Source organism: Osmerus mordax, chromosome 6, assembly GCF_038355195.1.
Source record: "Osmerus mordax isolate fOsmMor3 chromosome 6, fOsmMor3.pri, whole genome shotgun sequence".
Classification (NCBI taxonomy): Eukaryota; Metazoa; Chordata; class Actinopteri; order Osmeriformes; family Osmeridae; genus Osmerus; species Osmerus mordax.
Genome location: NC_090055.1, coordinates 19,214,418 through 19,230,006, shown reverse-complemented (window position 1 = coordinate 19,230,006; position 15,589 = coordinate 19,214,418). Strand labels below are relative to the sequence as shown.

Sequence of the window (15,589 nt, the reverse complement as noted above, 5' to 3'; positions counted from 1 at the left end):
CAATGTCCTTTTTATATTTCTTCAAATAATCACTTGCAGGGTCAAATTTGTGGATCAGTTTGTAGGACACCTCTCTGATCTTGTTAACTAATAGGTATTTATGAGGTAAGAGCCAAACCTTCTGCCAACACAAGTTATAAAAAAACATATTCCAGTAGGTATGAACGTATGGTATAGAAACAACATTCTTTTGAAATAGGGCACGTATAGACTTTGGGGGAGTAAACGCTGACGTAGTATTAGGGCCCCGATTTGGTTTGGATTTACGTCATCACGTAATAAATAAATAAAAACGTCATCAGCTAATCTAGAGACTTTGAACGACATTTCAGAGAGCCAATAACGACTTCTGGTGAGATTTTTTTGGCAACACTGCTAACGTGATTGGTGAATTTAGACAATCACTAGGGCAGACCTCCCACCCGGGCTGCTGTCGCGGGAACTTCAGTGCAAACAAACACTAGTAGCAGGCTCTGAGCTAGCTTAGCATCCAACCCAGCTTGCTTAGTTCAACTCTCATGTTAGCCTTGTCAAGTGAACGTCCCAACGTCCCCCTGTAAAGATATTGTGGTGGAATATTCCTTTACTTCGGTATCTTAGTGAAATATGTAATTCCATGGGGCAAGTAACGTTTACGCTAGCTATGTAGCCTAGCTATATAGCTAGCACCAAGCTAGCATCTAAACATCTTCAAAGAGGCTAGAGATGCTGCCTTGCCAACACACACTTGTTGATAATCCGCTTAGTTATGGCCAAGTCGTAGCAACTGTCAAAACGGTGAAACAGGGAATGCATTAAACTAGCTCTAGCCCGATACGATTGGTTAGATCTGACGAAAACTGACGTTATTGCTGTAGATCTAGTCATATAGGACTTGTTTAACAACAATTCGGAAGCCATCGAAGTTTAGTTTTAATTGCAGTTAAGTGGGTTGCATTTCACAGTCTGCTTTTTGGAGTCGAGTTCGAATCATGTCACAACTAACTAAGGAAGAGCTTGATGAACAGTTCGAGCAGTTCTTGAAAGAGGTGAGTTTACACAGGCGCGTTTCATTAGCTAGCTAGCAGTCTGTTCACAATAACAGTCTATTACTATTGTGGAGGGTTCATCATATCTAACCAGCCCATTCCCGTTGTTACTTATGTAGACAGCTAGCATCCAATGTAGCTATGTTGCTGTGGTGCATGTGCTCTAAATCACAACCTGCTGCTTCCAGTCTGTTTCGGATGAGTCTGTGGACTTGGGTGGAACTGGCAGTACCCATCGCTCCAGTGTTCTGGACAGTTTAGGCAAAGCCAGACCCGCTCCGAAACCCCAGAAGAAGTCTGCTGTCTCGGTGCCTTGGTGGCAAGATGAGGATGACAGCGAGGGAGGACCTGGAAGAGGTACAGCACTGACTGCCTGGCATAAGACATTACATTTTGTTAACTTAAAAGTTGTCCCTTCGCTGCACTTTGTGTTGGAGATCCTGCTATTAAACTGTCTGGCAAGAGTTTACAGCCATGGCTAGTTGATGTTGCATTTAAGATTTGTTTGTTTGTTTCGTTTTGTTTTGCCGGATTGTACTGGGCACTGCTACATAGCAATTCGCAAAACGTATCCAACGATTGTTTGACAGCTGTTGTATCATGACGATGTATTTACGTTTCATTTATATAAACCATTATAGTTCGGTTAAAGATATTACTGCACATTCACGTTGATTATCAGTAAACGCGTTAATTCAAGGAACATGTTGAAACAATTTATTGCATCGTTACTGATAATAAAGTATCCACTTCATATTGTGTTTCTACTAGTTAGCCAGTATTTCATTAATAAAGAAAAGCCCTCAAAGATTCAAACAGCTGTGCCAACGTTGCAATTCAACGAAAGCACCAAATTCTCTGAGTGAGATATTAAAATAATTGTTTATGAATGAAAGCCATATTTTTTCTAGAATTTCAACCAGCAGGTGGGGCTATATAACCATCTGATTGTGCGTCGGTGGTGGGCGTAGTGTTCACATAGGGACATCCATAAGAGTATTTCTGCTCACAACATAGTACCATAACAGTTTAGAGTCATCAAAGACAGAATCACAGAAGCGTGTGTATTAATAGAGGAAAGAGAAAATGTGAAGGTCACTCTACTGCTTTCAACACGTAACAGAATGAATCTGGTCCTGCATTTCATGTCATGCTAATATGAAGGCTGCCTGCTATTGCTGCCCACGGTATCTTCTCTTTCTCTCTCGCTCTCTATTTCTCTCCTTTTTACCTTATCTCTCTTTTTCTCTCTGTTTCTTTTCCTTGTATTCTTTTTTCTCTCTCTCTCTCTCTCTCTCTCTCTCTCTCTCTCTCTCTCTCTCTCTCTCTCTCTCTCTCTCTCTCTCTCTCTCTCTCTCTCTCTCTGTCTTACTCCCCCTCTTTCTTGTCATCATCTGTCCCTTCTCTGTGTCCTCCTCCTGGTCCCAGAAGAGAGTTCTGTGAAGCGCAGATTCACCAAAGTGAGAAAGGCCCAGGCTGAGGACACTCAGCAGGATGCCATCCTGCCTGGAAAGGGCCCTCCTCAGGGTACGAGCCCAGCTCCATCCCTCCTCCCTCCTCAGGGTACGAGCCCAGCTCCATCCCTCCTCCCTCCTCAGGGTACGAGCCCAGCTCCATCCCTCCTGAGGGTACGAGCCCAGCTCCACCCCTCCTCCCTCCTCAGGGTACGAGCCCAGCTCCACCCCTCCTCCCTCTTCAGGGTACGAGCCCAGCTCCACCCCTCCTCCCTCCTCAGGGTACGAGCCCAGCTCCACCCCTCCTCCCTCCTCAGGGTACGAGCCCAGCTCCACCCCTCCTCCCTCCTGAGGGTACGAGCCCAGCTCCACCCCTCCTCCCTCCTCAGGGTACGAGCCCAGCTCCACCCCTCCTCCCTCCTGAGGGTACGAGCCCAGCTCCACCCCTCCTCCCTCCTCAGGGTACAAGCCCAGCTCCACCCCTCCTCCCTCCTGAGGGTACAAGCCCAGCTCCACCCCTCCTCCCTCCTCAGGGTACGAGCCCAGCTCCACCCCTCCTCCCTCCTGAGGGTACGAGCCCAGCTCCACCCCTCCTCCCTCCTGAGGGTACGAGCCCAGCTCCATCCCTCCTCCCTCCTGAGGGTACGAGCCCAGCTCCACCCCTCCTCCCTCCTCAGGGTACGAGCCCAGCTCCACCCCTCCTCCCTCCTCAGGGTACAAGCCCAGCTCCACCCCTCCTCCCTCCTCAGGGTACGAGCCCAGCTCCACCCCTCCTCCCTCCTCAGGGTACAAGCCCAGCTCCACCCCTCCTCCCTCCTGAGGGTACGAGCCCAGCTCCATCCCTCCTCCCTCCTCAGGGTACGAGCCCAGCTCCACCCCTCCTCCCTCCTCAGGGTACGAGCCCAGCTCCACCCCTCCTCCCTCCTCAGGGTACGAGCCCAGCTCCACCCCTCCTCCCTCCTCAGGGTACGAGCCCAGCTCTACCCCTCCTCCCTCCTCAGGGTACGAGCCCAGCTCCACCCCTCCTCCCTCCTCAGGGTACGAGCCCAGCTCCACCCCTCCTCCCTCCCGAGTGTACGAGCCCAGCTCCACCCCTCCTCCCTCCTCAGGGTACGAGCCCAGCTCCACCCCTCCTCCCTCCTCAGGGTACGAGCCCAGCTCCACCCCTCCTCCCTCCTCAGGGTACGAGCCCAGCTCCACCCCTCCTCCCTCCTCAGGGTACGAGCCCAGCTCCACCCCTCCTCCCTCCTCAGGGTACGAGCCCAGCTCCACCCCTCCTCCCTCCTGAGGGTACGAGCCCAGCTCCACCCCTCCTCCCTCCTCAGGGTACGAGCCCAGCTCCACCCCTCCTCCCTCCTCAGGGTACGAGCCCAGCTCCACCCCTCCTCCCTCCTGAGGGTACGAGCCCAGCTCCACCCCTCCTCCCTCCTGAGGGTACGAGCCCAGCTCCACCCCTCCTCCCTCCTCAGGGTACGAGCCCAGCTCCACCCCTCCTCCCTCCTGAGGGTACGAGCCCAGCTCCACCCCTCCTCCCTCCTCAGGGTACGAGCCCAGCTCCACCCCTCCTCCCTCCTGAGGGTACGAGCCCAGCTCCACCCCTCCTCCCTCCTCAGGGTACGAGCCCAGCTCCACCCCTCCTCCCTCCTCAGGGTACGAGCCCAGCTCCACCCCTCCTCCCTCCTCAGGGTACGAGCCCAGCTCCACCCCTCCTCCCTCCTGAGGGTACGAGCCCAGCTCCACCCCTCCTCCCTCCTGAGGGTACAAGCCCAGCTCCACCCCTCCTCCCTCGTGAGGGTACATTTACATTTATTCATTTAGCAGACGCTTTTATCCAAAGCGACTTCCAAGAGAGAGCTTTACAAAGTGCATAGGTCACTGATCATAACAACAAGATAGCCACAAAAACATTGCGACTAGCCAAAACATGAAGCACACATTGTGAACAACCAAAGTAAGTGCCAAAGGGAAGAACCATAAGAGCATGTAGTTTAAACAAGTTACAATTAAACAACATGAACCGCTATAAGTACGAGCCCAGCTCCACCCCTCCTCGTACCTCCTAACCTCACCTGATCCTGCCTCACCAAACCTAGCTTCACCCAAGTCCTGCCTCACCTGATCCTGCCTCACCTGATCCTGCCTCCCAGGCCTTGCCTCACCCAACCCTGCCTCACCCAGCCCTGCCTCACCTCCTTGTCTTATTTTCCTTCTTATTTTTAAATGTATTTTCTCGTCTTTTCTTCACCTTGTTTTTCCTCGTGTTTCTGCATGCGTTCCCCTCAGCTGTGAGGGCGGAGCCCCGCTTTAAGCCCACGCCCAAACCTCGCAGCAAGCCTCTGGATAGGCTGAGCCAGCTGGACAAGATTCACACAGCCAATCAGGAGGTTCCTTGGCCAGAGGAGGACTCCCACAGTGAAATACAGAGGAGCCCCACAAATGAAAGCTCCCACAATGCACCAGGAGTCAGGAGTCCTGACGAGAGCCCCCCTGAGGGGTCAGCAAGGGCCAGCAGTGATAGTGATTCCCAGAGCAGTGGAGACGGTAAAATGACTGGACCAAACACCCAACTCCTCCTGTTAGTTGATCCTTCGCACCCATCTAGACTAGGTAGATAGACACACGAGAGCTGGGAAGTTTTCACCAAGTGTGACACCAAATGCAGTGACTTGCTGGGTAGTTGCCATGGTAACCAGCTGCTCTGTGGCAGTTGAAACTTGATGAATGATCTCTCTCCTGTAAGAGCTTTTTATGTACATTTTTCCTATTTTATCCTCCCCCCCCCTCCCCTTCCTTTCAATGCTTTCATCTAGGGAAGCTCTTAGTTTACCTGTTTAAAGCTCTGGAACTAATGCTCCTTTTAAGGGGAGGAAAAATTGAAAAGTAATTTTATTGACTTCCTTCTACCAAGCCACTTATTTTTCAAGGATGTGATGCTGGTCACAGCCTCCATTTCTGTCCAGCAGCCAGGGTTTGTGAAGCTCTGCTTACATCGGATCTTCTCTGCGTGTGTGTGTGTGTTTTCTGTGGATTACATCGGGTTAGAAGGGAGTCTATTGAGCAGTTGAAAACCCTGACCAAACGCCAGGGTGCTGAGTCACAGCAGTACTAATGAGCTGACTGGCTCTGAGAACACTGTGAGCTCCTTTGTGAAGCTGTCTCATTCCCAGCCACTCTGCACACACACACACACACACACACACACACACACACAACCATCCCCACACATACACACATACAAACACTCCCACAAACTCGCAGCAGCCACATACACCCACACACACACCCCTACCCACACACACACAGCAAGGACAGCAGCAGAAAGTCTGTCCTCACCAGAGGCGGGTTTGTCCTCAGGACTGCTGGTGTCTGGGAGAACCTTCCGGAAGTCCCTGAGGAGGTCGCAGCCCATCCAGGAGGAGGAGGAGGGGCGGCCGGGGGAGGAGGAGCTGGGGCCAGTGGTCTCCTTCAGCAGAGACAGCCTGGAGCAGGAGGGTAGGTGGGGCAGCTGGCGAGATGTTAGACACAACCACCTCAGGACGGAGGCTAGACTGATGGAGAACTGTCGAGAGGAGCAGGGGTGTGTGTACTGTGTGTGTGTACTATGTGTGTGCTGTCTGTGTGTGTGTACTGCACATGTGTGTCTCTTCTGTGTGTACTGTATGTGTGTGTAATGTATTCATGTGTGTGTATGTGTACTGCATGCGTGTAAACTTACAGTTTTTTACAATTGCTAAAACCCATTTCTTGAAACAGTCACCCATTTTCTCAAAACTGTAAACAAATCTTCAAACTCAATTCCCAAAACCTCTGACTCTTCTGGCAAAATCAAACATTCGCCCCTAAATCATTTAACCTGTGCTCAACATCAAACAATACTTTCAGATCATAAACACAACCAATCAATATAAAAACACTCTGGAGCAATCATTAGACACAGCACAAAACAATGGAGAACACAGCATCCAGGGCATGTAGTTACATGTAAAGACAAATCTGTTTATGTATACACAGTAAATGCATTTAGCAATAAAGAAAATATTACAGTAACCATCACAACTTAGTTTTTAGTTTTTCTTGGAGTTTTTCCTTGAGGGTTTAGGTTGGTTGAGGGGCAGTTCTATGGGCGTATGGGAAGCCCTCTGTGACATTGCTTGTAAAAAGGGCTAAACAAATACAGTATATTTGATTTGAGACTTTCCACTGCCATGCAGAGAAAAACTCTTCAATTGGGTTGAGAATAGGGCTGTATGGTGGAAGGCAACTATTCTCGTATACGGACACCACGGTGAAAGCTGACATTGTCCCAAACCACCATTAGAAACAAGTGTGAACAATTGTGTTCATTGTGTTTTTACAGATGGCAACTGTGTTGTAGTTGTGTAAGTGTTTCCTGTTTGCCACCTGTGTTTACCATTTTGCAGCCCAAGTGTATCACAGTGCAAAATGTTTTTAGTGAATGAGAATGTGTTTACTGTTTTGCTATAAGAGTGTCTGATTCGACAAATGGGTTTAGGCCTCTGAACATTTGATTCAGAGAATTGGGTTTAGTGTTTTAGCAAAAACTGTAATACACACCCAGAACAATAACATGGTCACAAAACAGCTAAAAGCCCATGTGAAATGCACTAATGAAAAGACATTATCGGAAGTAGCGTCTCTTCCCTCATCCCCCTCCCTCTCTTTTTCCCCCCACTCCCTCTCTCTCACACTCCATCTCTCTCCCCTCCCCCTCTTCCCCACACATTTATGTGTGTGCTGTGTGTGTACAGATCCGTTGCTGGCATCAGGGCGGAGCGGGGGCCTGGCGGGCGGGGGCCTGGCGGGCGGGGGCCTGGCGGGCGGGGGCCTGGACACCCTGGAGGAGGAGGAGGAGAAGGCTCGCTTCTTCGCCCGCCTGGAGGGAGGGCCCTCAACTGTGGACTACAGCAGACTCAACAGGGAGCTGGAGTCCACCAGCTCCACCACCGCCACCACACTCAGGTAGCACTAGCAGCTCCACCACCACCACACTCAGGTAGCACTAGCAGCTCCACCACCACCACACTCAGGTAGCACTAGCAGCTCCACCACCACACTCAGGTAGCACTAGCAGCTCCACCACCACACTCAGGTAGCACTAGCAGCTCCACCACCACACTCAGGTAGCACTAGCAGCTCCACCACCACACTCAGGTAGCACTAGCAGCTCCACCACCACCACACTCAGGTAGCACTAGCAGCTCCACCACCACACTCAGGTAGCACTAGCAGCTCCACCACCACACTCAGGTAGCACTAGCAGCTCCACCACCACACTCAGGTAGCACTAGCAGCTCCACCACCACACTCAGGTAGCACTAGCAGCTCCACCACCACCACACTCAGGTAGCACTAGCAGCTCCACCACCACACTCAGGTAGCACTAGCAGCTCCACCACCACCACACTCAGGTAGCACTAGCAGCTCCACCACCACACTCAGGTAGCACTAGCAGCTCCACCACCACACTCAGGTAGCACTAGCAGCTCCACCACCACACTCAGGTAGCACTAGCAGCTCCACCACCACACTCAGGTAGCACTAGCAGCTCCACCACCACCACACTCAGGTAGCACTAGCAGCTCCACCACCACACTCAGGTAGCACTAGCAGCTCCACCACCACACTCAGGTAGCACTAGCAGCTCCACCACCACACTCAGGTAGCACTAGCAGCTCCACCACCACCACACTCAGGTAGCGCTAGCAGCTCCACCACCACACTCAGGTAGCACTAGCAGCTCCACCACCACACTCAGGTAGCACTAGCAGCTCCACCACCACACTCAGGTAGCACTAGCAGCTCCACCACCACACTCAGGTACTCTACTGTGGTCAGTCTGTAAGAGCATCTACTGTGGTCAGTTTGTAAGAGCATCTACTGTGGTCAGTCTGTAAGAGCATCTACTGTGGTCAGTCTGTAAGAGCATCTACTGTGGTCAGTTTGTAAGAGCATCTACTGTGGTCAGTCTGTAAGAGTCTATACTGTGGTCAGTCTGTAAGAGTCTCTACTGTGGTCAGTCTGTAAGAACATCTACTGTGGTTTTATTTCTGCAGGAATGCTGAGCGAGTGGTTGGGCTGGAGGATAGAGAACAGGATGAGGAGGTGGAATCGCCAGGTGAGACAGGAAATGAGCTCACTGCATTAGTTATGTCTCTCTCTCTTTCTCTCAATTACACTCCCTCTCTCTTTCTCTTTTTCTCACTCTCTCACTCAGTCACTCACTCAGTCACTCTCTTTCTTACTTATACTCTCTCTCACTTACACTCCCTCTCTCTCTCTCTCTCTCTCTCTCTCTCTCTCTCTCTCTGTCTCTCTCTCTCTTTCTCTCTCTCTGTTTGTCTCTCTCTCTCTTTCTCTCACATACACTCCCTCTCTCTCTCACACACACATACACTCACACATAAACACAATATACAGTACATACATATTCATGCGTGGAGCTCTCCAGAGTCTCTCTGATTGGACGCTGTGTCTGTCAGCAGCCTCCCCTCACTACAGCGAGGACTTCGAAGATGAAGGCAGCGCCCGCGAAGATGAGGAGCAGGTGATGTGCACATGCAGACAGAGTCATGGATGTTCTGTGTCCATGCAAACAGAGTCATGGATGTTCTGTGAACATGCAGACAGGGTGATGGATGTCCTGTGTCCATGCAGACAGAGGTATGGATGTTCTGTGTCCATGCAGCCAGAGTCAGGGATGTCCTGTGTCCATGCAGACAGAGTTATGGATGTTCTGTGGACATGCAGACAGTCATGGATGTTCCGTTTACATACAGACAGTCCTGGATGTTCTGTGTACATGTTCTCCTTGTCTTCTGTGAGGGTTTACTATAGGGTTGGTTATAGGTGCTGATCTGTGAAGAACTCTATGACATTGCTTGTTAAAAGAGGCTTTACAAACATGATTTGATTATTGTCCTCTTTCAAAGCCCTGCCTCACAATATTTTAGAGAAAGTTAGAAGGCACTCATTTCTACAAACCTCTGATTGTGTGATAGTGGTTGATGTGAATCTGGTGCATGTTGACACTCATTTACATTTACATTTAGTCATTTAGCAGACACTCTCATCCAGAGCGACTTACAGTAAGTACAGGGACATTCCCCCCCGAGGCAAGTAGGGTGAAGTGCCTTGCCCAAGGACACAACTTCATTTTGCACGGCCGGGAATCGAACAAACAACCTTCTGATTACTAGCCCGATTCCCTAACCGCTCAGCCACCTGACTCCCACCTCACTCCCAGCTGAAGCTAAACCCTCTGCTTCTCCAAGCTTCCGTGGAGAAAGACACGAAGCTTCAATCAGCCTCACAGCGTGGGGCAGCACTTCCTCATTGATTGTGATTGGCTGAGAGAGGGGTAAGGCCCCTGGGAGCTTTGCATTCTCAATGTGTTTCTTTCTCCGTTTGTCTTCCAGAAGCCGCTGAGACCAGCCATGCTCGCCAGAGGTAGGAACAGAATCATCTCAGTCCTGCTTCTCTGCTCTCGTACCCCTTTTCCACCAAATTGACTTGGTTTCTTGCTATCTGGAGAACCAGCCCACAATTCCACCAGTGTGTGTGTACACTGCATATATGCATATATGCATACACATATATATATATAAAGATTTAACCCCTGTGTTATCTTCGGGTCATTCAGACCAATAAGTCATTGTGACCCACCGTTGTATTGCGACAACTTTACCGCATACAAAAACAAATTTGGGAATTTTCTTTTAAGCGTCGGGCTGTCCCAGACCCCCCACATTGCGAAGGTTAAAAGAAAATGCTATTTATTTGTTTTTGTATTGGGTAAAATTGGGTAAACACAACGATGGTTCGTTGTGAACCTTTGGGTCATGTGACCCGAAAGCAGCACGAGGGTTAAGTGAACACAGTTATGGCTAACTCTCCAGACTAGCTCAGTAGAATATTACATGCAATGACACAGCCCCTGATGTGGTCATGGTTTGCACTGGCATTGGCTGTGGTTGCTGCTCTGACTACAGCTCTCTCTCAGTCTCCCTCCACGATTCGCTGGATTCCACCTGTGAAGTCCCGCCCCCAGGCGAGAGAGGAGGGTCTGAAGAGGAGGAGCAGGAGAGGAGGAGAGAGGCCAGGGACACAGCAGACTCTCTGGAGATAGAGACAGCTCTACCAGGTAGCCCCCACACCACCCTCCTCACCACACATGGAGGACAGAGGGGGAGGGGTGGACCTGTGTGTGTGTGTGTGTGTGGGTGTTTGTGTGTGTGTGTGTGTGGGGGAGCCAGTGTGTATGGACCTGTGTGTGTGTGTATGTGTATGGACCAGTGTGTGTGTGTGTGTGGGGGGGGGGGGGAGCCAGTGTGTGGACCTGTTTGTGTGTGTGTGTGTGTATGGACCAGTGGGTGTGGGTGTGTGGGTGGGGGAGCCTGTGTGTATGGACCTGTGTGTGTGTGTGTGTATGGACCAGTGTGTGTGTGTGTGTGTGGGTGGGGGAGCCTGTGTGTATGGACCTGTGTGTGTGTGTGTGGGGGAGCCAGTGTGTGGACCTGTGTGTGTGTGTGTGTGTGTGTGTGTGTGTGTGTGTGTGTGTGTGTGTGTGTGTGTGTATGGACCAGTGTGTGTGTGGGTGGGTGGGGGAGCCAGTGTGTATGGACCTGTGTGTGTGTTTGTGTGTGTGTGTGTGTGTGTGTGTGTATGTATGGACCTGTGTGTGTGTGTGTGGGGGGGAGCCAGTGTGTATGGACCTGTGTGTGTGGACCAGTGTGTGTATGTATGGGGGAGCAAGTGTGTATGGACCTGTGTGTGTATGTGTGTGTGTCTGTGAATCTATGTGTGTGTGGACCATACCTGTCAACACTCCCGTTTTCTCCGGGAGTCTCCCGTATTTCACACCCATCTCCCGCCCCCCTTCTGTTTTGTTATTTCTCCCGTGAAACTCCCGTAATTTGTATGGCCAAACTTCGTTATATAAATATTCACATCAATATATTATTTCAATGTTGTCCAGTTGCCAGATCTGGTATGAAACGCATCCTACTCAGATATTACATATCGTACAACCCATTTGTGACCGCAACCAGAGCCTGTCTATATTAGACTATTCTCTGCTGCAACCTACAACCCAGTTGCGCTGTTGATATCCGCGCAGGTAGGCGGGAGAATTTGAATAATACACGGTTGAATTTTAATACAGAATCATTTGTAGAAATGGCAAAAGTCTCAGGTGGTGCTACGGCAAAAAAAAACGAAATATAGCTGCAAATTTAACAGTACATGGACGGAGGAATTTACTGTCTTATCAGCAAGCCGCATCGACAATTGCCACGCCTTCTGCAAAGTGTGTCACGCCGATTTTAGCATCGCACACGGAGGGAAAAATGATGTTAGGCAGCACATGAAATCACAACGGCACAGTCAGTCGCTATGGACCAGTGTGTGTATGTGTGTGTGTGGACGTGTTTGTGTACCAGTGTTGTGGTAGGTTGTTTATATATGACATATTTATACATTTTATTTCAATTTATTCAGCAGATGGTTATAACCAAATCGACCAACAGAACAGTGCATGTACTAATTACTGCAAGATAACTTAATTACTGTTAGTGTCGAGCACGAATGGTTACCATGGTAGTTATCGCCTAGAAACGATCTGAGTTTCAAGTCTCAACCAGAGACCGTAACAATGTCTCCTGACGGCGGTTCTGAATGTGGTCTGTGCTCCTCCCCCAGCCCGGTCCTACGGCCAGAGTGGAGGCAGTGACATGGAGGCCCTCCACGAGGCCTACCGGCAGATCAGCCTGCCTGCGGAGGGCTCCGGGGCCCCCTCGCCCCAGCTCCCCGCTCCCCAGCTGCCTGCTCCCCCGGGGGGCAGGCACAGGACCAGCAGCCCTGGGTCCCCCCCTGCCACCACCACCACCTCCCCCCCTGGACCAGGGGCCCCCAGTGGGTCTCTCAGGGCTGCTTCTACCTCCGGATCAGGTGGGAGTGTCTGCAGGTCCCCTCTGGCCCACAGCCTTTCATAGCTTTACATGCTTGTGAGGTTGAATTAGCTGAATTTTCCACACAGCTGTGTGTGTTTGCGTGTCTGATGTGTTATTAAAAGCAGTGAGAGAGAGAGAGAGAGAGAGAGAGAGAGAGAGAGAGAGAGAGAGAGAGAGAGAGAGAGAGAGAGAGAGAGAGAGAGAGAGAGAGAGAGAGAGAGAGAGAGAGAGAGAGAGAGAGAGAGAGAGAGAGAGAGAGAGAGAGAGAGAGAGAGAGAGAGAGAGAGAGAGAGAGAGAGAGAGAGAGAGAGAGAGAGAGAGAGAGAGAGAGAGAGAGAGAGAGAGAGAGAGAGAGAGAGAGAGAGAGAGAGAGAGAGAGGTGTATGTGTATGTGTGAGAGAGGTGTGTATGTGTCAGATCTGTGTTAGTTAAGTGGTGTGTTTCAGGTCTGTGTTATTAATAGTGTGTGTGTGTGTGTGTGTGTGTCAGATCTGCCGACAGCAGAGGAGCTGTTGAGACGCATCATGCCTGACACTGACGACAGCAGAGGATTCACACTGCAACCTGTCAGGTACACACACACACACAACACACACAGACCAAACGCACACACACACACACTGAATACACAGAGAGAAGGGAGCTCCCAGATGAGAGATTGGCTTGCCTGTCTCATAACAGACACACAAACAAGCTCTGGAGACACGCACACAAACCCTACCTCAGTGTCATATGAACCTGCATGTGGCCTCCTGTGTGTCCTCTCCACAGCGGGGCTGAGCTCCACCCTTCCAGCCCAGGCAGGTCTGGGGAGAGGTGCTCCCCGCAGACCAGCCCCCGACGCTGGGCCTCCTCCGCCCCCTCCCCTGACGCCCCCTCCCCGGACCCCCGGACCCCCAGCATCAGAGAGGAGGTGTCCAGGCTGATGCAGGAGGGGGGGCTCTGGCCCCCGGACCTGCTCTCCCTGCCCGGCACACACCAGCAGCGCCAGGTTAGCCAACACGCAGCTCTTAAAGGGCCAGTTGGTGAATCCAACATTCACCTAACAACAACAATGACTAACTTAAAGGGCCGGTTGGTGAATCCAACATTCACCAAACGACAACATGACATGATTGTTGTGAGTAACTAGAAGGCTGTTGGAAGGGAAGAGGAAATACACCTTTCACTGTCCAGTTATTTTTGCTGTTTTTATTTTCTCGGGGGATTGGCACTAGCACAGATACCTCAGTGCAATGTTGTGTTTCCCTCCCGCTAGTTATCAGTCCCACCAACGAGGCTGTGTGTCTCCTCAGGTACCTAGTCCGCCCAGCGCCCCCCAGAGGAGAGGGAGAGGAGGGGGGAGTAAGCCTCCCACTGTGGCCCCCCGGAGTCCCGGGCCAGGCAGACCTGGGGCTGGGGCCAGGGTGAGGGCTAAGGCTGGGGCCGGGGTGAGGGCTGGAGCTAAGACCGGGGCTAACGCTGGGGTGAGGCCCGGGGCTGGGGCCAAACCTCCATCAACCCTGGACCAGACGAGAACCATCAGTTCCAGTCCTGCTCTCTCTGAGCAGACACAAGGTACCAGACACACACCTCGTCTAGACAAGCGACTCTGAAAGTCACCCTCCATGCTTCGGATTAGGTCGATCCTTTACATGTCGCTTCATGTTACCTCATATTTCCACACCACTTCAATTCGACATTTGAATAGTTCGACAGACGCGTTGATCCAAAGCGCCGTACAGATAGGCACACGTAGACGTACTTGCCGCTAGCAGACACGTCCCTCCAGCGTGTGTTCTGCAGCTCCGCAGGCTCTCAGAGTGAGCGGCGAGCTTGTGGCGTCCGTCCAGTCCTTCGCCGCCTTCCTCCAGCACCAGATCGACACCGGTGGGCGCCAAAACACCGCCGACGTCTCCCGGGAAACCAGGGAACGCCCCGAGGGCGGAAGGAGAGAAGTGAGAATGAGCTGACCTCACAGGTGATGCTGCTGGGATGTTTTGGGGAAGGGAAATTCCACACGCGTCACGCTGTCTTCTTCTCCTGTGCCGTGTGGCAGTCTGGGTGGAGGGAGGAGAGCAGGGCTGAAGAGCGGCCCCTGGTGGACAGGGTGAGACTGCAGCCTGACCAGGACAGAGAGGAGGGGACTGCCAGAGACCAGCTGACCCAGCAAGAGCTCAGCTCTCTGAGACAGGAGAACTTCCTCCTTCAGAGCAAGGTACACACACACTTAATTTATTAAAGTATATTAGATATACATATATACACATATTCTTTTCCCATTCATTATTATTATTTGCCACCATAGCACATGCTGGTCTTTCAAAAGTTCAAAAACCATGTCTTGCAACAAAAACGTACAAATATATTAGTGCTGTCAGTTAAACGTGTTATTAACGGCGTTAATGCAAACCCATTTTAACGGCGTCAACGTTCTTTTTGGCCTAGCAAACTTTGTCGTTTTCTTCGACGTTAGAAAAACTACAACACCACACCGGATCTAGCTAGACCGGAAACAAAACAACAGGCACGCCGCACACACTTGTTTGGGCTTGCGAGCCGGCTAAAGAGTAGTAGGCTAATGTTACGTTTTGAGTGGATGGCGCGCGCAAGACGCAGAAATGGATGCCAATAATATTCTGAATGGAAAGTTTACTTTTAAAAAGTTGCCAAATGGTTCTATTGACAAGACCAAAGTGATCTGTGTGTTTTGTCGTTGTGAACTGAGCTATCATCACAGCACGTTCAGTCTGAAATACCGCTTGGTGGCCAAGCACACAGCTGATGCGAATTCTCCGCCCCCTCGTCAAAGCCAGGCGATTGCAATGTTGTTTTCAATAAAAATAAAACATTTAAGACTAAGCAATCCGATCAATTCCATGTTGATAAGAGCATTAAAATGAGAAAAGATTATGGGACAAAAAGAAATCAAGGGACATTTAGAATAGCTAAAAATGTGCGATTAATCGCGATTAAATATTTTAATCGTTTGACAGCACTAATATATAGACATCATCAAGGTTGTGAATAGGTAAACAGGTGTGTTGCACAGCTAATGAAATATTACGTAAATATATTAAGTAAATGAAAAGGAAAAAAAACAAACATGTAAGTAAGGCTCATTATTCCAGGCACACAAACACGGTTATGTCACTGTTCA

The 15,589-nt window shown here is 50.7% G+C and overlaps 1 protein-coding gene across 1 annotated transcript in view; it reads left to right on the top strand.

Moving 5' to 3' along the window:
* The first annotated feature begins 741 nt into the window (after positions 1 to 741).
* The window catches only part of cep162 (centrosomal protein 162), a 28,541-nt gene continuing 13,693 nt past the window's right edge, over positions 742 to 15,589 (top strand). Inside the window, 14 exon segments of the mRNA XM_067238234.1 lie at positions 742 to 1,028; positions 1,217 to 1,385; positions 5,837 to 5,974; positions 7,252 to 7,462; positions 8,557 to 8,618; positions 8,983 to 9,047; positions 9,919 to 9,949; positions 10,503 to 10,692; positions 12,171 to 12,448; positions 12,940 to 13,021; positions 13,222 to 13,467; positions 13,754 to 14,007; positions 14,236 to 14,387; positions 14,489 to 14,647. Coding sequence (XP_067094335.1) covers positions 972 to 1,028; positions 1,217 to 1,385; positions 5,837 to 5,974; positions 7,252 to 7,462; positions 8,557 to 8,618; positions 8,983 to 9,047; positions 9,919 to 9,949; positions 10,503 to 10,692; positions 12,171 to 12,448; positions 12,940 to 13,021; positions 13,222 to 13,467; positions 13,754 to 14,007; positions 14,236 to 14,387; positions 14,489 to 14,647 — 2,094 coding nt within the window. The 5' untranslated portion in view covers positions 742 to 971.